The following is a 22,952-nucleotide window of genomic DNA, read 5'->3' on the forward strand; positions in this document are numbered from 1 at the left end:
CGAGGCTCACGCGGCGCGGGCTCCCCTGGCACGGCCGCCCGGCGCCCGGCCGCTCCGCCACATCTGCAGCTCGGGCAGGGAAGGTGGCCGCGGCGGCCGGGCCGTGCGGGGATGTCTTAGAGAGGGAGGGAGGAGGGAGGAGGGAGGCGGCGGGGAGGAGGGCCCGGCGAGCCGCGGAGGAGGGGGGAGGAGGAGGGGCGCGGGGGGCGGCCTCGCTCCCTCCTCCCTCCCCCGCTGGTTCCCTCGCGCCCGCCCTCCCAGCAAACCCCTTTCGCCGCCGCGGCCCCAGGCCCGGGGCGCCAGCTGCCAGGCGGGGCGTGCGCGTCGGGGGGAGGGGGCGGACGGGAGCCGGCGCTGGGCCGGGGGAGGGGAGGTAGGGCGGCGGGGCCGCGGGGAGCGGGCACCGGGAGGGAGGGGGCGGCGGGCCGCGGCCGAGCGACGCGCGTCCTCCTCGGCTCCATCCCCCGAGTCACCACCCCCCCCCCCCCCCCCCCCCCCGGCCCGGGGGCAGCGCTGGGACACGGCCCGGAGGTGGCCTGGGGGTGGCGCGGGGCGGGGGGGTGGGGGTGGGAGGGATGTCCCGCCCTCGGGGAAGCCCGGGGAGGGGGCGGGCGCGCTGATGACCGGAGGGAGGGCGTGCGGGCCCAGAGGAAAAGCCCCGAAGACCGGGAAGATGGAGGAGGTCGCTGCGGCCGAGGGGGCGGGGGCCCCTAGCCTCCCTCCCGCGGGGTCACCTTGGCCAGGCCCCCCGCGGCCACGGGCGGCGGGGAGGGCGGCAGGAATGCCTCTCCGCAGGCCCTGATTTCTCCGCCCAGCCCAGTTCCAGGAACGCGCGGGCAGCGCCCGGCAGGCAGAGGCCCCGGCTTCGGATTCGGGGAGGCGCAAGCCAGGGTTCGAGGCCGGGATGAGCCCCTCCCTCCCGTCCCTCGCCGGGCTGGTCCCCGCCTTGCCCTCGGCCTCAGTTTCCCACCCGGTAGAATTAGGACGAGGTCGGGCCGGGAACAGTCCTGGCTTCCGCTCGGCCCCAGTCTTGGTCCCAGCATTTGGGACAACCTGCATCCCCAGCCTGAGCGCCGCGGGGGTCCTTGCTCGCTCTGGGACCTTCCGCGTCCAGCGCGGCGCCCGCGGTTAGGACGCGCGGTGGGAGTGGATGCCGGCGAGTGCGAAAGCCCGGCACCCGCACCCGCTTAAGCTGTTTCTCCCTCCTGATGTTGAACCCAGGCTCTGAGTTCCTGAATGTGTCTTGTTTGGGCCAATCTGGAGCCCCCGCCCAGTTATCTTCCTGCTGCTCTGCTGTCAGGTGGCAAATCTTGGTTCAAAAACAGTCCTCCTGCTATTGGCCAGCCTTGCCGCTTCACAGTTGGCCTTGAGGAGCCCAAGAGACGAAAAGCATCCTCTATAGGTGAGGCATCTAACTCCGGGTGTCATTACGCCTTCGTTCGTGTATTTGATGCTGCTGTCTCCCGCCACAGCCCGAGGCCGGTGGGTCTTGATCACGCAACATCCTCAGCTCTTGGTACAGAGCTTGGCACCTAGTAGGTGCTCAAGACGTGTTGCACGGATGGTCATAGGGTAGGTGCTCATTATATATTAAGCGAATGTACATATAGTAGGTGCTCATGACTGTTGCGTAAAGGGACACAGCTGGTGCTCTTAAACTTTTGCATGGACACATGGTAGATGCTTATTATATTTTAGGCAAATGGATACACAGTTGATGCTTATGACGGTTGCATAAATGGACACATAATAGGTACTCACGATTTATGTGAATAGACACAGAGTAGGTGCTCATGAACTGTTGGGTAATACATGAAAGGCCTGTAGGCCGAAGAGTGGCGATTTAGAGGTGACCTCCTCTGCCCCCACCCCACCCCACCCCACCCCGATTTCCCTCGTGTGGATAATGTGGAGTGAGACCGGGTTAAACATTAGCTGGCAGATGGGCCTGGGGGCAGGCCAGCTTTGGGACCTAGCACCTTTCAGGAGGGGGCTGTTAAGGGCCGACTCTCGCGGTCCGCGGATCAGCGGGTGCGTGGGGAGGGGTGGAGGCTGAGGGCCGCAGAGCGCCCCCTCCCGGCGCGCCGGGGATCGCGACTATGCTGCCCGCAGGGCGGCCTTGCATCCCGGGGCAAAGTGTTGTTCGACCTCGAAGGGAGGGGGAGGATGCGGGGGGGGGGGGGGGCGAGAGTGAAGACAAGAGTGACCACCTCAGCTGTCCTTGCCCTCAGGGGTCTTACAATCCAGTAGGACCTGAATCCAATGACCAGGTAAGTCCAATGACCTCTGCACCTTGAGGGGCGCTTGACCATAAGAAACCTTCACCCTGGGAGGGCCTTTCTCAATGTTTTTCTACACACACTAGTTTTCATGGACAAGCAGGTTGCTCGCAGTTGGAGCTCTGAGCTGGGATTTCCCACCTTGCTCCTTTCTAAGGTTGTTTTGGAGATTAAATGAGGTACATTCTTTTTTTTTTTTTTTTAATTTTTTTTTTCAACGTTTATTTATTTTTGGGACAGAGAGAGACAGAGCATGAACAGGGGAGGGGCAGAGAGAGAGAGGGAGACACAGAATCGGAAACAGGCTCCAGACTCTGAGCCATCAGCCCAGAGCCCGACGCGGGGCTCGAACTCACGGACCGCGAGATCATGACCTGGCTGAAGTCGGACGCTTAACCGACTGCGCCACCCAGGCGCCCCAAAATGAGGTACATTCTTAACACATATTAGCCATCACTACCTAGTGTCCACAATTGCAGGACCCAGATGGAGTCCCTTTAGCTGCCAATAACCCCCTAAATTTGGCTTTTGCAAATCCCACAAGAGTGAAGAACTATATAATATGGGTGGGGCTGACCCGACCCAGAAACCCCCAGTTCTCAGCCAGACGAGTTTTTTTCTCTGTACTGGATGGCTCACTTTTATTATATTCACTGTAACCCTGAGGGTGTGTCCTATTATTATTCCCATTTTATAGAGAAGGAAACTGAGGCACAGAGAAGTAACTGGGCCAAGGTCTTAGAAGCTAGTGAGAGACATGGTCCAGATTGCAGTCTCGGCTGAGCTGATTCCAAAGCTTGTGTTATAACACACTATCTCCCTGGGGCATCAGAAAAGTTATGGGGTGGGGGTGCAGGACATCTGAGAGGACCAGGCTCTGAAAGGATTTTTTGTGGGGGGTTGTGCTTTTCCAGGAGGCAACGCCTGCTATAGCAGTCACACCAAGCTTGGCTTCCTCCTTCTTAGTGAAAGGTGGGTAAGAGGGGATGTCCTCCCCCCCTCCTATCACCTGGGCTTCCTCCCTCTAAGAGTCCTTGTTCTGAGCAACCCTCCTTTGCTACCTGTTCCCCTCTCCTGTGTTATGGACCGTCACCCCTGCTAGTACTAAACCAGAAGTTCCCCAACTTACAGCAAGAAGGCAACCATCTGCAAGCCAGGAAGAGTGTCCTCACCAGGAATTGAATCTGCCAGCACTTTGATCTTGGACTTCAGCCTCCAGAACTGTTGGAAATAATGTGTGTTGTTTAAGCTACTCCATCTATGTTATTTTGTTATAGTAGTCTGAGCTAGGATAATTGCTGAAAGATATATTTGGGGGGCTGAATCTGGTCCCTTAAACTTTCAACAATAAACATTTATTGAACATCTCCGAGGTTCCCATTCATTCAACAGATGCTTGTTAAGCTCCTATTATGTGTTTATTCGTCAACATTTACTGAGGGCCTACATTGTGCATTGGGCTAGGTATGCCTATCCATTCCTTCAGGGAAATCTCTCAGTCTGGTGGGGACCCCTTACCTATCAGTATCCAGAGGGGACACAGCTCACTCATTCACACACATGCACACTGCAAGAAGGGTGTGCTGCACAACATAGGTGCTTAAATGACTTCAATGAATACACATGCTAGATTCAGCGTTTTACACCACTGTGCTTATGCACAGTTCCTGTCTTTCCAGAGCCTGTAATTTATTCAAGGAGCTGAAAGTAAATAATACAAGACAACAACATAAAGAAGTGAGCCCTATGACCTACGCTGTAGCTGGAGGAGAGACCACAGGAACCAGGATGGATGAATGGCAGCAAACCCCAAACTCCGGCCCTTGACCTTAGGTTAGCCAAGCTGGATCTCTCTGAACCTTAGTTTCCCTATCTGTGAAATTGGTGATCCTCATGCCTATTACGGGACAGCGTGAGCCTCAGTGCAGAGGGCACTGCTTGGTGGGATGAAAGAGTGCAACAAATAGTAGCTACCATTGTTATCAATGAAGCCTGCAACCACTGTGACTGGGGGCCCAGGCAGAAGGATAGAGTGATGGAGGGGGTGAGATCAGGGTGACTTATTAACCTTGAGCTGGGGCCTGGTGAGCTCTCTCCCGTTGGCACTGGCTTGCTGTGCCTGCAGGGCTGGGGCTGACTGTGGGTGGGGTGTTTATTCTGGGAAGCAGCCCGGGCTGCTCCTCACACCCTGCTCCAGCAAGAAAAGAGGGCTTCGAGTCAGAACTGAGTCCTGTGCTGGGCCTGGCATGTATGAGCCAGCCCACCTGTCCAGATGGCCCAGGGCTGAGAATGTCCAGGAGGCCCAGCCTCAAGGGCCAGCTGGGTGTTTCAGGTTTAGGACACACTGTCCCCACAGGACTCACCAGACCCCCACGAATCCAGTTCTAGATGGCCTGAAATGCTCAGCTTTTGGCGTTCTGGAGGCTGAGCCCTGGATGCCAGTGTGGAAATGAGGGTCCTGGGCTGGGGTGTAGGGGTGAGTGAGGTGGCATTGGAGGTGGGTGGTGGGGGTATCCCTGCTGGCTTCTCAGCCCCTAGAAGAGCTGCTGAGCTACTTCATCACGCAGGTTCATGGACATTCACCTGTGCAGTCCTGGTACTCAGCAGGGTCCATGTTTGGCTGAATATTCTGCCATCATCCTCTTGAAGTTCTTAATCATTTTGGAGTACAGGGCCTGGAATTTTCATTTTGCACTGGGTCTGGCAAATTGTGTAGCCTGTCCTGGCTTCATGCTTTGCTTTCCTCCAGTAGTAGCTTCTCCCTCAAATGGGGCATTCAGGTGCACCCCTCAGCCACCCCCAGCCAGCCATGAGTGCTTTAGGTAAGCCCAGTTCCTAAAAAGTGGTGGGGGACAAGCTTCTGCCCCTCGAACCCAACAGTAAGAACCTTTCCGAAAAAGCTCGAGGCCAGCAGTGTGATAGTGGGTAAGTCACTCTTTTCCGAGCTTTTGGGCATGATAATATAAAAAGCACAGTGCCTGCAACAAAACGAGCACTCAATAAAGTATAACTATTATTTTGTTTTAAAAATGAGGATTATTACAAGAGCTAACTTGGAGGAAGGGAGAAAGGGAAGGGTCAGCCCATCCCTATGGACCTGCCCCAGGAAGGAGGAGCCGCCCCTCCCCTGGCCCCGCCCTCCTTGCTTTCCGAGGGTGGAGACCCCCCGCCCAGGGCAAAGACGAGGGGGCGGAGGAGCGGGAGCGACACATTTTTGAGTTGTGACCAAGTGGAAACTCCCTCCCGGAGGCGGAAGCCGGGGGCGCCCCACTGGGGCCGGAGCCTCCGCCGGGGAGGGATCGGCGGCCCGGGGGCGGGGCGCCGCGGGGACACGGGACACGCCCCTCGCCTGTCTTTATGAATATGAATGAGCCGGCTCGGGCGAGCGGAAGTGCGAGGCGGCTGCGGTCCAGTGGCCCCGCCCCCGCCGTGGCCCCGAGCCCTGGGGGCGTGGTCTGCCCAATGACGCCCCGCCCTCCGCCCCGCGCGGGGCCTCCTTCCGGCCGGCGCGCCCGGGATGTGACCTCGCGGGCGCGCGCCGGAGCCACCTTGGGGGAGGTGCCCGCGCGCCCCCCGCAAAGGTAGGGCCGCCCTTTGTCCTCCGCGCCGCCCCCGGGAGCCCGCGTTCCGCAGCCTGCTGAGGCCGGCGGCCCCCTCTGGTGCTGCTCCTCTGGCCTGGGCTGGGCTTGACTGCCCCCCAGGGCGGGGTCGGCCCCAGGGCTAGGCTCCCTGGGTAGGACTCCTTCATTCACTCCGGGCGCTCGCCCCCTGGGTGGGCCGTACTGCGAAAGCCCTGCCCTCAGAGGGCTTACGTTCCAGGGCGAGAGAGGCCAGCGGGGTGACTCAGTAGGATGTCCAGTATGTCCGAGAGAGTGTTAAGGCGAGGATGAACAACGAACAACGTGGGGGGGACCGCGTCAACCAGACGACTAGGCAGGAGAAGCTAGGGAACAAACCTATGCCAGGGGTTTTGAGGAGCCCCAGGGCACTGAGGCCTGTGTGGCTGGAGTGGAGAGAAGGGAGAACAAAAAGGGTGGAAGAATGATAAAATAGCTCAGGTGTGGAACGGGTAGCGGGCAAAGCGCTAGGTGCTTTATGCATATAATTTCCTTCATTCCTCGGGACAACCGGGACCTGGACAGTACTATTATGTGAGAGGAAATGAGGTTCAGGAAGGTTAAATAACTTGCCCAAGGTCACACAGCATTGGAGCCCAAGGAAATTTAGGTCATTGCCTGAAACACACCCAGGAGACCCAGGGTGGGGTGACCTTGCCCTGCACAGGTCCTCTATGCCGGACCTCAGTTTCCTCCCGAGTCCTAAACGGAAATGGGGATGACTGACCTGGAATGAAGGATGGGCAGGCAGGGCCGGCTTTGCCAGCAGTCGGCCCTAAAAGCCAGCCTGCTGTAATGTATACCCAGCAATTGGGGCTCTGAAACCCAGCCTCAAATCAGTGCACAGGACAAGGACAAGGGTGTAGTGGGCGCCCCCGAGCACGTCTGGGAAGCACTTGTCACCCCTCCAGGCTCTGGAGCAGGTACAAGTGGCTTCAGAGAGGGAGGGTGGAAGGCTGAGAGCGTGGCGGGGGGGGGGGGGTGCGGGGAGGGGGGGAGTATGGCCGAGTGCTCCGAGCAGTAACAAAGGCAGTGCCTGCGGTGCCAGGCAGGCAGGCCGAGTGTATTCACCAGCGACTGCAGACCACGAGAATCACTCAAACCTCCCTGTGAGCCTGCAGCAATGAAAACGTACGCATGAAACCCACCCAAGTCTGCCCTGGCAAGCGGATTCCGGCGGGGAGGGTGGGGGGAGGGCCTCAGGGTTGCCAATCTGAGTTCTCTATGAACTGCTTTCTCTGCTGTGGGAAGGGGGGAAATGTGGAAAAAGGAGGTAGGTCTGCCTGTGCCTCTGATTCCAGGAAGGCGTGTGGGTTTCTACTGGGGGCAGGGATGGCGAATCATGCAATTTACTCCTTTGGCTGGACACACCTTCCAGTCTTGGCCCTGGGGCTGTGGCGTGAAATGTACGCCTGAGGTTAGGAGTGGGTCCCAACCCTCTGTGTCCAAGCCTCAGGTCACCAGTCAGTCAGAAGTCCTGATGATATGGGTCCACAGGGGGACTTACTCTTAGGTGCATTTCGTAGAGGAGAAAGAGGCTCCGAGAGGTTAAGTGATTTGCCTGAGAGTGCACAGCTATAAAGTAGCCAAAGATAGGACTGTTGGACTCCTGAATCCTGTGCCTCAGGGAGCTGATTCATCCCCACAGAGGGGATATACTTTACTTTTGACTTGGAGAACACCCCCCCACACACACACACATACACACACATATTCTGTGGGGATCATGACCAAAGGGGACAGAGACGCTTTGAGCTCTTCTTTCCTCTCTGCTCTGCAGTCCTTCGGCCTTGTCCCCAGGCCTTTGTGTCTAGGCCGGATGAGTTGGTCCTTTCTCAGGAGGGACTGGTGTAGGTGCGGCCAGAGACGCCTTAGCGGACGCCTGGCAGGGCCATCCAGCTGGGGCTTCCTCCTCGTCAAGTCTGAGGCTTTGGTTTTGGAGCTGGGCCTATCAGGCGAATGAGTCCACCTGGGCACCTGGGACCCATCTGCGTGCCCTGGCCTTGAACTAAGGGGGCAGCTGGAGTTACGGCCACTGACCAGGTGGGCTGCAAGTGTGAGGGTGCCCAGGTGGAGGGAGATAGGTCTGAGACTCATGGTGATAGCATGCCAGGACATGTGAGCAGTTCCCCTCAAGTAACCCCCAGGGACGGGGCTTGTGGTGAACAGTCGCTCCCTGTGTGTTGTTTCCTATTGAGCTGGTCCTCCCCTCCCTGTGGACTTGTGCTTCTCTGCAATATTCTGAGTCTTAGAGCCCCAGCAGGTTCCCAAACTTAACCAGCTGACCCACTAAGTCTGAGGCAGAGCCCAGGGGTCTGCATGTTTAACAGGCTCCCAAATGGTTGTGATGCATGTGGTCCTCTAACTTGGCCTGGACCTCCCAGCCGGGCAGCCATGAGAAACCTCTTCCCTTCCAGCGCTTTCTAGCAGAGCGGAGCCTGGTGTGGGCTGGATTCCATGACTGGATTTAAACGCATCCTAGTCTCCATTGGAGCGCTGTCATCAGCACAGCTTCTCCCCTGTTTACAATAAATGATGGCGTCTCAAGCGATAGCCCTGTCTCCAGCCCTCCCCTGCTAAGTTTCCCCATAGAGCCGAGCCGTCCGCCCTACGTCACCCACTTTCTTCTGAGCTCCCTACGTCACCCACTTTCTTCTGAGCTCCCTGTCCTGAGCTTCCCTCAGGCAGTTCTTTGCACAGAGACCTCTGAGCTGCTTCTCCACCAGCCCCAGGTTGTGCCTACCTCCTCAGCCCTCTGGGCTCTATACTGGCTTCCAGTCTGCCTGTGGTATTCCCTAAGCTTCCGTCCTTGGACCTCCTTTGCTAGACGTGTGTCAAAGAGGCATAGCCAGGGGAACACCCATCTTTATTCAGGACAATCCCCAGCGTTTCTACTCAGTCTCTGGGGTGTGCCAGGCTGATTTTTCTATGGGCTCACCTGAGGTTTCCCCTAGGCGAGCCCACTGAGCTGTTCCAAATAGACTCTGATTTGAGGGGAATCTGGCCACACCTTCATCCTAAGGTGGTCCCACTGGTGTGAGTTCTACATGGCTCCTTCCCAAAGCAGCACACCCTGATAGGGGAAAAACTACCTGCTGTTTTTAAAAAATATTTGTTTATTAATTTTTGAGAGAGAGGGGGAGGGAGGGGGGCAGGCAGAGAAAGAGGGAGACAGACAATCCCAAGCAGGCTCCACGCTGTCAGTGCAGAGCCTGATGCGGGGCTTGAGGCCACACACCGTGAGATCATGAGCTGAGCTGAAATCAAGAATCAGAATCGGACACTTAACCACCTGAGCCACCCAGGTACCCCAGCACCTGCCTTTTTATTTTTTTTTTGCCATCAAAAAAAAAATGTTTATTTTTGAGAGAGAAAGAGAGCATCAGCGAAGGAGGGCAGAGAGAGGGGGCAGAGGATCTGAAGCAATCTCGGAGCTGACTGCAGAGAGCCCGATGTGCGGCTCCAACTCACGAACTCAAGATCATGACCTGAGACACCCAAGCGCCCTAGCACCTGCCATTTTTAAGGGAGCCATCCAGTAGCCAGGCTTTCCTGCTGGGAACTTCTGACTTCTGTATGCTTTTCATGATAAAAGGACTAGTACCCTCTCATCTTCCTGACCATGCCATCTACCTGGCACCCCAGGCACTGGTCTCTTTGCACCTCTGTCTCCCATGTCTACTTTTTAAAAAATTTTTTTTTCTTAACATTTATTTATTTTTGAGAGGCAGAGAGAGACAGAGCATGAGCAGGTGAGGGGCAGAGAGAGACGGAGACACAGAATCCGAAGCAGGCTCCAGTCTCGGAGCTGTCAGCACAGATCCCGACACAGGGCTCGAACTCAGGAACCACGAGATCATGACCTGAGCCGAAGTCGGACACTTAACCGATTAAGCCACCCAGGTGCCCCTCTAACTACTTTTTAAAACTATTTTATTTACTTATTCTTCCTTCTTCCTTCCTTCCTTCCTTCCTTCCTTCCTTCCTTCCTTCCTTCCTTCCTTTTCTTTCTAAATGTTTATTTTTGAGAGAAACAGAGAATGAGCAGGGGCAGAGAGAGAGAGGAAGATACAGAATCCAAAGCAGGCTCCAGGCTCTGAGCTGTCAGCACAGAGCCCAATGCAGGAGAGCTCAGATTTTAGTGGGGTACAGATAGATGTGTAGGGCCTCCTGTCAGAACTTGCCTGAGGACGGCTTTCCTCCCTGTCTGCCCTGGGGGCACACACCGGGACCCCCCTGTCTCCTCTCCCCTGTTTCTTGTACTTGAAACCTCAAGTGGTAGACATTGGCTGAACTGGGCTGGCTATAGGTTTGACCCTTACAGGAAGGGAGGTGGATCAAACAGGACCTGATGTAGGGTTTGAAGGGACTAGGTTACTCAGGGGTTGGGGCAACATGAGTATGGAAGGAAAGGGAGAGCTCAGGGCACCGCAGGGCAGGTTTTAGGGAACTGTAAGTCAAACCCACAGTGAGATACCACTTTCCACCCCCCAGGATGGCTATAACAAAAGAGGAACGATAGTTAAGTATTGGGGAGGATAGGGAGGAATCGGAGCCCTCACACACTGCTGGTGGCAATGTCAAATGGTGCAGCCACTTTAAAACAGTCTGGCAGCGTGGAACCTGGGGGATTCAGTCAGCTAAGCATCCAACTTCAGCTCAGGTCGTGATCTCACGGTTCAGTTCGTTAGTTCCAGCCCCACATCAGGCTCTGTGATGTCAGTGCGGAGCCTGCTGGGGATTCTCTCTTCCTTTCTCTCTGCCTCACCCCACTTGTGCTCTCTCTCTCTCTCTCTCTCAAAATAAATAAACTTAAAAAAAAAAAAAAAAACAGTCTGGCAGCAACTCAACATAGAGATACCACTTGACCCAGAAATTGCACTAAGTATCTACCCAAGAGCAATGAAAACATATGTCCTTGCAAAAACGTGTAGAGGTATTCACAGCAGCATTACAACAGACAAAAGTGGAAACAACCCAAATGTCCATCAATTAATGAATGGGTAAATAAAACATGGTCCGGCGCATCTGGGTGGCTCAGTTCAGCGTCTGACTTCAGCTCAGGTCATGATCTCGTGGTTCGTGGGTTTGTGCTTCACATTCGGCCCTCTGCTATCAGTGCAGAGCCTGCTTCACACTCTCTGTTCCCCTCTCTCTGTCTCTCTGCCCCTCCCCAGTTACCGCACGCGTGCTCTCTCAAAAAAAAAATAAGTAAATAAATAAACATTAAAAAAAACCCAACCACGTGGTCCATCCATACAGTAGAGTATTATCAGCCATAAAAAGAACAGAAGCACTGGCACCTGTTCCATCACCGATGAACCTTGAAAGCATAAGTGCAAGAAGCCAGACACAAAGGGCCACATACTGTGATTCTGTTGACAGGAAACACCCAGCATAGGCAAATCCACAGAGGCAGAAAGCACACTAGCAGGTGCTGGGGACTGGGGGTGTGGTGATGGACAGTAAATGCTAGTGGGTGCCAGGTGTCTTTTTGGGGTGTTGCAAATGTTCTAAATTGATTGTGCACAACTGGAAGCCGTTGACTTGTATACTTAAATTTTTTTTTTTAAATTTTTTTTTTTTCAACGTTTATTTATTTTTGGGACAGAGAGAGACAGAGCATGAACGGGGGAGGGGCAGAGAGAGAGGGAGACACAGAATCAGAAACAGGCTCCAGGCTCTGAGCCGTCAGCCCAGAGCCCGACGCGGGGCTCGAACTCACGGACCGCGAGATCGTGACCTGGCTGAAGTCGGACGCTTAACCGACTGCGCCACCCAGGCGCCCCTTAAATTTTTTTTTTAACATTTATTTTTGAGAGACAGAGCATGAATGGGGGAGGGACAGAGAGAGAGAGAGAGGGAGACATAGAATCAGAAGCAGGCTCCAGGCTCTGAGCTGTTAGCACAGAGCCGGAAAAGGGGCTCGAACCCACGAATACTTGTATACTTTATACTTTGTATACTTTAAACCGGTAAATTGCATGATATGTGAATGCTATCTCAACAAAGCTCTAATTAAAGCAATATAGGCGGACCTCCCCGTATTCATTCTGATAGAAACCTGAGGAAGCGACCTCAAGAGCTTGGTGAGTGGGGGCTCCTGGGTGGCTCAGTCAGTTAAGCGCCTGACTCTTGGTTTTGGCTCAGGTCATGATCTCACGGTTCTTGAGTTCGAGCCCCGCGTCAGGTTCCACAGTTGGCTATGTGGAGTCTTCTTGGGACTCACTCTCTCCCTCTCTTTCTCTGTCCCTTCCTTGCTCTTGTATGGTCTCTCTCTCAAAATAAATAAAATAAAAAGAACTTGCCGAGTGCTAGGAGTTCTCTGGCCCACAATGCTGTAGTTCTCGTGAAATGATCACTGAGAAGTGCTTTGGAGAGGACGTTTCAGACCTCTGCTCATGAGTCACCCCTGAGAGAGGCCCCCACCCCAATACCCTCCCTCTGTCACTTGTCATCTTTTGCAGCCCTTCTGTCTTTCCTTTATAGTTCTTCCCACCCTTGGAATTGTTTTCTGTATGTGGACCCGATTTTGTCTGACTCGTGCTGGGCTGAGTTCCACAACACCAGGGGCTTGTCCACATCTTGTTCGTCCCCAAAGTAGGTGCTCAGATACCTGCTGAATGGATCAACCCATGACTGCCGCTAACAGCTGGGGGAGGTCTGGGCTGGTCAGTGCTCGCTGCAGGAGAGAGAGTCAGCAGAGCAGATCAGGGTGTCTCCCGGCCCCAGTGGCTTTCTTTTTCTCTCTGCTGCAGTTCCAGGAGAATGTCTCTGGAAAGGAAGCCCAAGGCCTGGTCTGGCTGCGGAGAGGCGAAAGGGGAGGGGAGCAGGAGTGGGGGCCGGGCGGGCGGGCGGGCGGGCGGGCCTGGGGAGGAAGTCTGCAGCCCCAGGCTGCTGAGGGTGTGGCGTCTGTGTTTGCACCTTTGGAATGCAGCTGATTCACTCTGGGGGGAGCCTTGTGCAGCCACTGCTGCCGCCTTGGAGCTGACATCTGGCGGCTGAATTCCAGGAGGAGAGAGACAGATTCCTACAAGCAGATGCCAACTCTGAAGGTCAAACTAAGCTATGGAGCTGCTTTAGGAGGAGGCCCAGAGAGTCCAACACGGCCCCACCCCAGGATTCTGGGAGAGAGGTGAGGCCCCATCCCCAGCTGAGACCCAGGCCCTGAACTACCAGATCCTCTGTGGGAACAGCCTGGGGCAGGGAAGCCTGAGGTCTGCAGTCAGAGCTGGGTTCAAAGACCAGTTACTTAACAGCTCGTATAACTGCAGAAGCCAAGGGCCTTAGCTGGTCCAGTGCTCAGCAACAGCACCGGGACACTGGCTCGCCTCCCCTGGCCCAGTGTCCTCTGTGTTGCTCTGCTTTCCGGCCAGTGCTTCCTGAAGCCTGAGAACTCCCAGCCTGCCTCTCCCTGGGGCTCCTGCAAAGTCTGGAGACTCCGGGTCCCAGCTCACCCCAGATGCTGATTGGACAAGCCTGGCTCAGGAGCTTGCCCCGGGATAGGGCCAACACCCCTAGAACCACATGGAGAAAGTGGGAGTGAGGGGTCCCCCAAAGGAGCCAATGCCAGGCGCTGGGCAGAAACTGCACACACGCCCACCCTGCTAAGCTCCCTCTATAGGACCGGCTTCTGGGGCACTGTGCTCAGCTTTCTGTCTTTTACCTACTGGGTGTCCCACTGGCTAGGTTCCTTAGGCTCTCAGAAGCTCATTTTTTTCGTCTTTGAAATCTCATAGGATTCTTTTAAGGATTGAAGGAGACAGTGCGTGCAAATCCCTTGACACCTTCCTGGCCCAGAGGAGGGGCCGAGGCTAACTGGTTCCCTTTATCTTCCCTGTATGTAGGTTCTCTGTGATTCCATCTACATCTCTGTGGTCTGAAAGGGCAGTGTGTGTGTGTATGTGTGTGTATGCACGTGTGTGTGCATGTGCGCACAGTAGGCCTGGCCCTTTCTCTTCTCCAAGGCGTTTGTATTGTTTGGCTTCTCCCCAGAGAGGGTTGGGGACTACACAAGGACAGAGGATGGAGGCAAGAGGGACCGGAGAGGGGTGGCAGGAGGAAGGGAGAAGCCTGTGGGCTCAGACCTGTGTCTGGAATCCCCTCTGCATGCCCTCAGCTCTGGCTGTGGCTGGAGGAAGGGCCCAGTCTCTAAGGAGTAGCTGCCTCCGTCCCTCCTGTGCCACATTATTAGTGTGTCTGGTCATTTGACACTGGGCGTGAGGGGTCCTGCCCTGAACTAGAGCTGCTGATCTCGTATGGTCTCTCTCCTGCAACCCTGGAACCTGGGGCCAAGTGTCCGACTTGGTCTCAGCTCATGATCTCACGGCTTGTGTGTTCGAGCCCCATGTTGGGCTCTGTGCTGATGGCTCAGAGCCTGGAGCCTGCTTCAGATTCTGTGTGTGTGTGTGTGTCTCTCTCTCTCTCTCTCTGCCCCTCCCCCACTCGTGCTCTGTCCCTCTGTCTCTCTCCAGAGTGAATAAACATTTAAAAAAATTAAAAAAAAAAAAAAAAAAAAAAAGAGAGAGAGAGAGAAGAGGAAGCCTCGTGCCCAGAGTAGTTCAAGCCTCTTGGACACTTGAGGAGAAATCTGGAGCTTCTGGGAGGGCACAGAGCAGGCCTCCTGTAAACTCTGCACCTGCTTGTGACCTGAAGTAAAGCACTTCCCATCACCTGCATGGGGCGTGCAGAGTACTAGAAGGGCTGTGTCACCCTAAGCTTGGCACCCTCCACCCCTGCGAGCCCTCCTCAGTGTCACACCTCTGAGCCTGCACAAGTCCACGTGTGCCCTTGTCCCCACTGAACAACTCAAGTCCTCCAAGTTGTGGCCTGTTCACTTCCTCTTAGGGAAGAAGCGTTTCCTGCCAGCCTCGTGCCCGTGGGTTATTCTCATTTTCACAGCCACGTGTTCAGGGCCCCTGCGTAGAGCTGACATGGCAGTCGGTGGCTGCTACCACTGGTGACTCGTCCATGACCCGTGCGCCCTAAATCTGCTGAGAGCATTCTGCCCAGTTCCCTGCTGGGTGTTGAGCATTTAAAAATACGTTCATCCTGTCTCTTTCATTATGGCACAGACTCTCAGAATTTGAAGGACAAAGTAATGAGAACTGCATTTTCTGAGCTCTTACCAAGTGCTTTAAAAAAAATTGGGATGTAATTCACATAACATAAAAGTCACCTTTTTATTTTTTCACTTTTCCCTTTTTTTTTTTTTTTTAACATTTATTTATTATTTTTGAGAGGCAAACAGGGCATGAGTGGAAGAAGGGCAGAGAGAGAGGGCGACACAGAATCTGAAGCAGGCTCCAGGCTCCGAGCTGTCAGCACAGAGCCCCAAAGCAGGGCTCGAACCCACCAACCGTGAGATTATGACCTGAGCCGAAGTCAGACCCTTAACCGACTGAGCCATCCAGGTGCCCCAAAACTCACCCTTTCAAAGTGTATAATTCAGTGGATTTTAGTATGTTCACAGAGTTGTGAACATCAGCACAATCTAATTCCAGAAAATTTTCATCATCCCCAGAAGAAACCCCTGTAGGTTCACCAGTTGCAACAAACGGACCGCTCATGTGGACCGCTCATGTGGGTGTTGAGGATAGGGGAGGCTGTGCATGTGTGGGGGCAGCGGGTGTGTGGGAAATCTCTGTACCTTCTGCTCAGTATGGTTTATGAGCTTAAACCTGCCATAAAAAAAAAAATGGAATAGAACAAAACAAAGCCAAAAGGAAACCCTGAGTCCACTAGCAGGGCCTCTGCCTCCTCCCTCCCCCCGCCCCTGGAGACCACCAGCCTGCTTTCGGTCTCTGTTCTGGGCATCTCCTGTAAATGGAAGCATACCATCATGACCTTTGGTGTCTGGCTTCTGCCACTGAGCACCACGTCTTTGAGGTTCATCCACATTGTAGCAGGTATCTCTATCCCATTCCTTTTTATGGCCAAATAATATTCCACTGTGTGGCTGGCTCAGAAGTTGTTTATCCCTTCATCCATCCGTGAACATTTGGGTTGTTTCTACCTTTTGCGAACAATCCCGCAATGCTTTTGTGAAGGAGAAGGCTTTCAAACTAAGTGCTTTTTGAGGAACACCTCATTTAATCCTCATAGAAACCCTGAATGTCAGTGCTGGTATGTTCCGCCTCCGGATGAGGCTGCCAAGGTTCCGAGAGGTGAGTCAAGGTCACACAGCTGGAAGCCCTGGGATTCTCCCGCTCCTGGTCAGCAGGATCCCGTGATGCCTGCGAGGTGTTTCTGTTCAGTTTTAGCGGAGCCTTGCTGAGGACTGCCCCTCAGTAAATGCTGCTGACTCTTCAGGGGCCCTGCAAACCTCAAGCCGCACAGCGCTCTGTGATCTGTTCTCCTGCTCTGGGGACGCACCCGGGGGTTATGGGAGGTCCCGACTCCCCCCAGATTCATCCATAGATCTGGGACCAGGCATTTCCCCTGCCTCCTCTGGATGCTGCTCTCAGCATCAGTCCTTGCTTCCCTGGGGGTCCCGGGGCTGCCTTTCTTGGATTTAGCACATAGACCCGTGTTCACCTGCTGGTGAACTTTGCTTTTGCCACCTTCCCCTGTGGCACGGAGGTAAGTGTGCCACTCAGGCAAGCCCAGTTCAAGTCTGCTCTGGCATTCTGACTGTGTGGCTTTGGGCAACTTTCTTTTTTCTTTTTTTTTTTTAAATGTTTATTTGTTTTTGAGAGAGAGTGTGAGTGGGGAAGTGGGGGAGGGACAGAGAGAGAGAGGGAGACACAGAATCCGAAGCAGGCTCCAGGCTCTGAGCTGCCAGCACAGAGCCCGACGTGGGGCTCGAACCCACAAACTGCAAAATTACGGCCTGAGCCAAAGGTGGACGCTTAACTGACTGAGCCACCCCAGGCACCCCTTTGGGCAACTTTCTTCATTTGTCTGAGCCTGTGCTCGTTGGTAGTGGTGGATACTACCTGTGGACTTAGTGATATGGTGGATGAGGACTGACCAAGGGAAGGGAGATGAGGCACTCCCTCTGTAGCCAGCACCTCACACACTCGTGGGAAGGGACAGTCTCCTCTTGGTCCTCACTGCACAGGCAGGCTGGCAGCCAGCCCAGGGAGTGGACAGGGAGCTTTGTGTGTCTCCTTGCCCCTGGAGCTGTGGGAGGCTCCTGTGACTGAGTTCTGCTCAAGGAGGGGGATGTCAAGGCCGGGCCTCCGAGGTCAGGACCCCGCCGAACCTTCCCGTTCGCCCCAGTCTGCCCTCTGCCCGGCTCCCCGCCCGCTGCCCTGGCAAAAGCTGCACCGCAGGGCCCAGTGCGTTCTCTGCTGGTTGCCTGGGTACGGTCCTCAGCTCCTTCCCCAGAGCTGCAGCACAGACCTGCTGCCCCCTGGCCCGAGGGCTTGGATACCGGCCATGACTGTGGACCACCCTAAGTGGTGGCCCACGGCATGAGGCAGGAAGGGCAACGTACTGAGGGGATGTGCGCCAAGGACGAGAGGACATCCTCTGGCCTGGCCGCAAGAGTGGAGCCTCAGGGTCCTGCCAGGGAAACCCTCTCTTCTCACTGCTGTTGTGGCTCAGCCTTTCAGCCTTTCCTGGCCCTGCCCCTCTCCTCCTGCTTCTCACATAGCAGCTTCTGAGTTACTGGCACCACCCTGTGCTGCTGCTTTTGCTGCTGCTGAGGCCACTGCACCAGACGGAAGTTAACCCCAGGTGTGCTGGTGCTGGCAGCCACGGCCAGCGATGAACAGCAGGGGCTCCCTGGCCGGAGGTGCTGGAGGAGGAGACCAGCTGCTTTGCTCCAGCCTGGTTCCCCTTCTGGAGTGTTCATCTCTTCTCCTTCCTCTCTGTCTGCCCAAATTTGAATCCAAAGCCTGTCCTGACCCCTGGGAGTTGTTGCTTCCTTTGGCCGTCTGAGCAGTGACAGTTGATCACAGAATGTGGCTTCTTTCTCACCGTGTACTTGACCTTGTCATTTGACGCAGATCACGTTTTCTCCCTCGCAGCCCCATATCCTTCACCACACCCAGGTAGGCTCCTCTCTTGCACCTGGCCTTATCTGGCCAGGTGAGCTCTCGAGTCCTGAGGCCCCTGGGAAAAACCATCCTTGAGGCTGGAGCATGGGCGGTTGTGAAGGGCCTGAGGGAGCCAGGCGCTGGCTCTGACCATCTGGGATGATCCTGGGCAAGTTTCTAGGCTATCACAGGACTTCAGGTGCCATAGTGAGGACCAGACAGAACGGGAGTAAAGCCGCCAGAGCAGCAGCTGCCACAGGGGCACCGGCCACTGATGCACACATACACACACGTGTGCCTCTCCACACGCTGGGCTCTGAGCCCACCCTTCCCCGGGGAGAGCTACTCCTGCAGCCCACCCAGGTCTGCCTTGTCGCCAGAGCAGGCCTCTGTCCATCCCCTGACTTGGCCCAGCCCAGCCCATCCTTTTCTATCCTCACATGGGACTTGAAATCCTGCTTTCTGTCCCCCACCTCTGTCCACTCCTTCGGATGAGAGCTGGCTGCCCAGAGGGATGCTGGATACACTCCCCGAGCTCAACAGCATCCTCATTTGTCCACTTCCTGTGCCCTATGCTGTGTACCTTTTCCTTGAACCCCAAATACTCCTTCCTGGATTTTTGTGTGCCTCTGCTCAGCCTTTCCCCTTTTGGTTGACTTGCTCTCCTTTTAATGTTGTCCAGAGGCCCCGAGGGCCCCGTCCCCATTTCCCCCTGAACTCCCCAGTGGGAAGGGCCCAGGCTAGGTGTAAGGTCCCACATTTCCCTGGGGGAGGGGAGGAGTCCCTAACAGAGTGGGGGTGGGGCGTGCATGTGAAATTTCCCCATGTAGTGTGAGGGAACGAGCTGGGTGCTGACTGGGTCCGGGACAGGGCGCACTGATGGAGGGAGAGCGGGGGTGAGGGCAGGAGCCCGCTCCAGTGCGCTGAAGTGTCAGGCCTGGAGACACCAGGAACCAGAAGGGAGGTGGGGATAGGGGTGCATGCCAGAGATGGACTTCTGCCCCAGCCCCCTTCAAGGGCTTGCTCATGAATCAGATTTAGCTGGAGAAAGAAAGCAGGCATTGGGAGGCCAGGGCCTTAAGGCACATAGACAAGCCTGGAGCCCCCTGGGTCTGCAGAGCCTTGGGGGTGTGGGGAGGCCGGTAGTCTGCCCCTCCACCCCAGTACCTACCTTGTATTCCGCCAGGCTTGCACACAAAGCGTCGTGTGGGCCGGGCGCCCCCTAGTGGTTGGGGGACTCTAGCCTCGTTGACCTGGAGATCACCCTGTCTAGGCTAGTAAAGGAGACCAGGGCATTGGGGAGATACTGGGCTTTGCTCCAAACCCCAGGAGGGCCGTCTGACTCTTACTCGGCCTTCCTGGGAGCATTCAGGATCTTCTCTGTGGCAGGGGCATTTTGCTTCTAAGGAGCCCCATCCCTGCTTTCAACAGCTGGTATCTACCCCCCACCTCCTCGCCCAGCAGGCCAGGGCTCAAAAGGCCATCTGGTGCATTCCCCCCAGTTCCTGGGCCTATTTGTGTAGAGGAAGAAGCCTCGAATTAGGGTTGGGACCTTAGGTTTCTGTTTGAGTTCATCTGCAGTTCTCTAGATATCCTTAGACAAGTCCCTCAACATTCTCGGGGCACCTCGCTGGTGTTCCCCACTCTGTGGTAGCAGACCCCCAGGGACATTTGCCCTTGGACCCTCCCCTCCCATTGAGCGTGGGCGGAGCCTGTGCGCAAGGTGTAACTCCCATGATTAGCTCATGTTGTATGGCACTGTTGACTCTGAGACAGATTAGTCACGAACCCCTTATTATTTTCATTACAAAAGTCTTTTTTATGTTTATTTTTGAGAGAGAGTGATGGAGGGTGAGCAGGGGAGGGGCAGAGAGCAAGGGCAATACAGAATCCAAAGCAGGCTCCAGGCTCGGATCAGGAGCCCTTTATTTTATTTATTTATTTTTTCAACGTTTATTTATTTTTGGGACAGAGAGAGACAGAGCATGAACGGGCGAGGGGCAGAGAGAGAGGGAGACACAGAATCGGAAACAGGCTCCAGGCTCTGAGCCATCAGCCCAGAGCCCGACGCGGGGCTCGAACTCACGGACCGCGAGATCGTGACCTGGCTGAAGTCGGACGCTTAACCGACTGCGCCACCCAGGCGCCCCCAGGAGCCCTTTAAAAGTAGAGATTTTGGGGCGCCCGGGTGGCTCAGTCGGTTGAGCTTCCGACTTTAGCTCAGGTCATGATCTCCAGGTTGGTGAGCTCATTCCCCGCGTCGCGCTCCCTGCTGTCAGCACAGAGCTCGCTTCTGATCCTCTGTCCCCATGTCCCCTGCTTGTGCTCTCTCTCTCAAAAATAAATACATAAAACATTTCTTTCTTTTTTTTTTTTAGTATTTATTTATTTTTGAGAGAGAGAGAGAGAGAGAGACAGAGTATGAGTGGGGGAGGGGCAGAGAGAGAGAGAGGGAGACACAGAATCTGAAGCAGGCTCCAGGCTCTGAGCTGCCAGCACCGAGCCTGACGTGGGGCTTGATCTCACGTTTCGTGAGATCATTACCTGAGCTGAAGTCGGTCGCTTAACCGACTGAGCCACCCAGGCACCCCAAATAAATAAAACATTTAAAAGCAGAGACTTTTCTCTCCACTGCCTGTAGAAGACGAAATTAGAGATTCAAAGTGAGAGACGGGTCGTCATAAGAGACAGCTTCTGTTGCTCAGCCATCTGAGCTGAGGGGCCACAGGGCAAGACCTGAGGGGATGGCTTCTAGGAGCCGAGCCCGGTCACCAGCCAACAGCCAGCAAGACATCGGGGACTTCAGTCCTATAGCTGAGAGAAATGGAATTGCACCAACAGCCGGTGAGCCTGGAAGAGGACCAGAGCCCCAGATGAGATCGTAGCCTCATATCACCTGGATTGCAGCTGGTGAGACCCTAAGCTGAGAGCCCAGTCATGCCTTACCTGGCCATTTGACCTCTTGAACTGAGCGATGATAAGTGGGTGCTCTTTAAGCCAATACGTTTGTGGAAGCTTGTTACGCAGCAGAAGGAAACGAACACATCCTCGGTCCAAAGAGAAGAGGAGAATTCCAGACACAGGCAGGATAAAATTTAAAAATGAGAAAAATCTGGGGCGCCTGGGTGGCTCATTCAGTTAACAGTCTGATTCTTGGTTGCAGCTCAGGTCATGATCTCACAGTTCGGGATTTCAAGCCCGAGTCAGGCTCCAGCTGGCAGCATGGAGCCTGCTTGGGATTCTCTCTCTCTCATCTCCTCTCTCTCTGCCCCTGCCCTGCTCACTTTCTCTGTCTCTCAAAGTAAATAAATAAACTTAAAAAAAAAAAAAGGCAAAAATCTATCGTACCCCCCCCGCCCCCGCCCACAGGTGCTATGTGGGGTTCAAACCTGCAACAGCCGTCCTGCTGGCTGCGGTGCACATCCCACATCCCTCATGCAAGCTTCCAGCCAGCCTGGGATGAGAGGAGACAGAGCAGTGTTTGCTGTGACCAGGGCTATGCTGGTGGCACTGTCAGCAGCCAGATCCCGCTGTGGCTGAAGAAAGGCACTCTGAAAACCCACTGCGGGGCCGGGGGCGAGGTGTGATTTCTGGAATTCCCTGGACTTGTGGGCATCTTTAGGGTCTGTCTGAATAACAGCTGTATTAGATAGAATTCACATACCATATAGTTCACCCATCTCAAGTGTACGATGGGGTGGTTTTTAGTGTATTCAAGGAATTGTGCAACCATGACCGCGATCAGTTTTAGAGCATTTTCATTACCCCGAAAGGAAATCCCCCTGTACCCTTTAGCAGTCACTCCCCCTTTCCCCCTGACTCCCCCTTATTCCCGGGGAGCCTCTTGTCTCTTTTCTGTCTCTATGGATTTGCCTGTCCTAGGCATTACATACAAACGGAATCCTATGCTCTGGAGCCTTTTGTTTCTGCTTCTTTCACTCAGCATGATGTCAAGATTTATCCATGCTGTAGTATGTATCTGTACTTCACTCCTTTTGTTTGTTACCTTTATTGAGATATAATTCACATACCCTACAACTCACCCATTTAAAGTGTACAATTCAGGGGCATCTGGGTGGCTCAGTTGGTCGAGTGTCCACCTTTGGCTCAGGGCGTGATCTCACAGTTCATGAGTTTGAGCCCCGCATCGGGTTTTCTGCTGTCAGCGTGGAGCCTGCTTCGGATCCTCTGTCTCCCTCTCTCGCTGCCCCTCCCCCCCTCAAAAGTGAATAAACAGTAAAAAAATACAGTGTACAATTCAGTGGTGAGCACACTATAACATATAGAGTTGTCCAGTCACTATGTTGTGTACCTGAAACTAATGTAACATTGTGTGTCAACTATACTTCAGTAAAAAATAAGTGTACAATACACTGGTTTCTAGTGTATTCAAAGAATTTGTGCAACCATCTAGAATGTTCCATTCTAGAACATTTCATCTCCCCCAAAAGAAATCCTGTTAACTATTAGCAGGCATTCCCCATTTCCTCCTCCTCCCAGCCCCTGGCAACCATTCATCTACCTGCTGTTTCGTGGATTTGCCTATCCTGGATGTTTCACTTAATGGAATCATACACTCTGTGTCCTTTTGTGACAGCTTTCTCTCACTGAGCATCATGTTTTCAAGGTTCATCCATGTGGTACCACGTATTGGTACTTCATTCCTTTTCATGGCTGACTAATACTCTTCTGGATGGAGAGACCACACTTTTTGTATTCTGTTGCTGACTCATTCACCCCTTCCACCTGGAATTTGGGGGTGGGGCTGGGGGAAGGGGAGCAGTGGGAGAGGGAGGGAGCTCGGTGGGCTCATGTCTGATAACATAGAAGGAGGGCCAGTGTTCTGAGTTGTCCTAGGCCATACTGCACTCACGGCTCTTTGCTCCAGGTCAAGCGGGCCCCCTCCCCATGCCTGCTTTCCAGAGCACTGTGTGCCCAGGGTCTGCAGCCAGAGTTCGGCTGCAGGTGGGACAGCTGTCCGTGAGCTCTGCAGATGATGGTCTGCATTTCTAACACAGATCATCCACTAAGCAGTTATTTGATTTCAGTCTTTACAGAGACCCCCCCCCCCC

At 54.7% G+C, this 22,952-nt stretch overlaps 1 protein-coding gene and 1 long non-coding RNA gene across 4 annotated transcripts in view; both read left to right on the plus strand.

The window, feature by feature from the left end:
- The first annotated feature begins 438 nt into the window (after positions 1–438).
- LOC121019596 (uncharacterized) lies at positions 439–3,646 on the plus strand. Of its 3 annotated transcripts, none has more exons than XR_005785700.1 (4): positions 439–1,402; positions 1,473–1,572; positions 2,232–2,458; positions 2,708–3,646. It is a non-coding gene; the product is annotated as an uncharacterized LOC121019596 (long non-coding RNA). The 3 variants fall into 3 exon arrangements; XR_005785699.1 differs by having other exon boundaries at positions 445–1,572; positions 2,708–3,251; positions 3,382–3,646; XR_005785698.1 differs by having other exon boundaries at positions 442–1,572.
- Positions 3,647–12,826: 9,180 nt separating this feature from the next.
- TFAP4 (transcription factor AP-4) overlaps positions 12,827–22,952 on the plus strand; it is a 28,078-nt gene continuing 17,952 nt past the window's right edge. Inside the window, exon 1 of the mRNA XM_040459171.1 lies at positions 12,827–13,031. Within this exon, the coding sequence (XP_040315105.1) occupies positions 12,937–13,031 (95 nt within the window). The 5' untranslated portion in view covers positions 12,827–12,936. The remainder of the gene's footprint in view (positions 13,032–22,952) is intronic.

The sequence above is a fragment of the Herpailurus yagouaroundi genome, unplaced genomic scaffold (assembly GCF_014898765.1).
Source record: "Herpailurus yagouaroundi ecotype Mexico unplaced genomic scaffold, PumYag 222, whole genome shotgun sequence".
NCBI classification, from domain to species: Eukaryota; Metazoa; Chordata; class Mammalia; order Carnivora; family Felidae; genus Herpailurus; species Herpailurus yagouaroundi.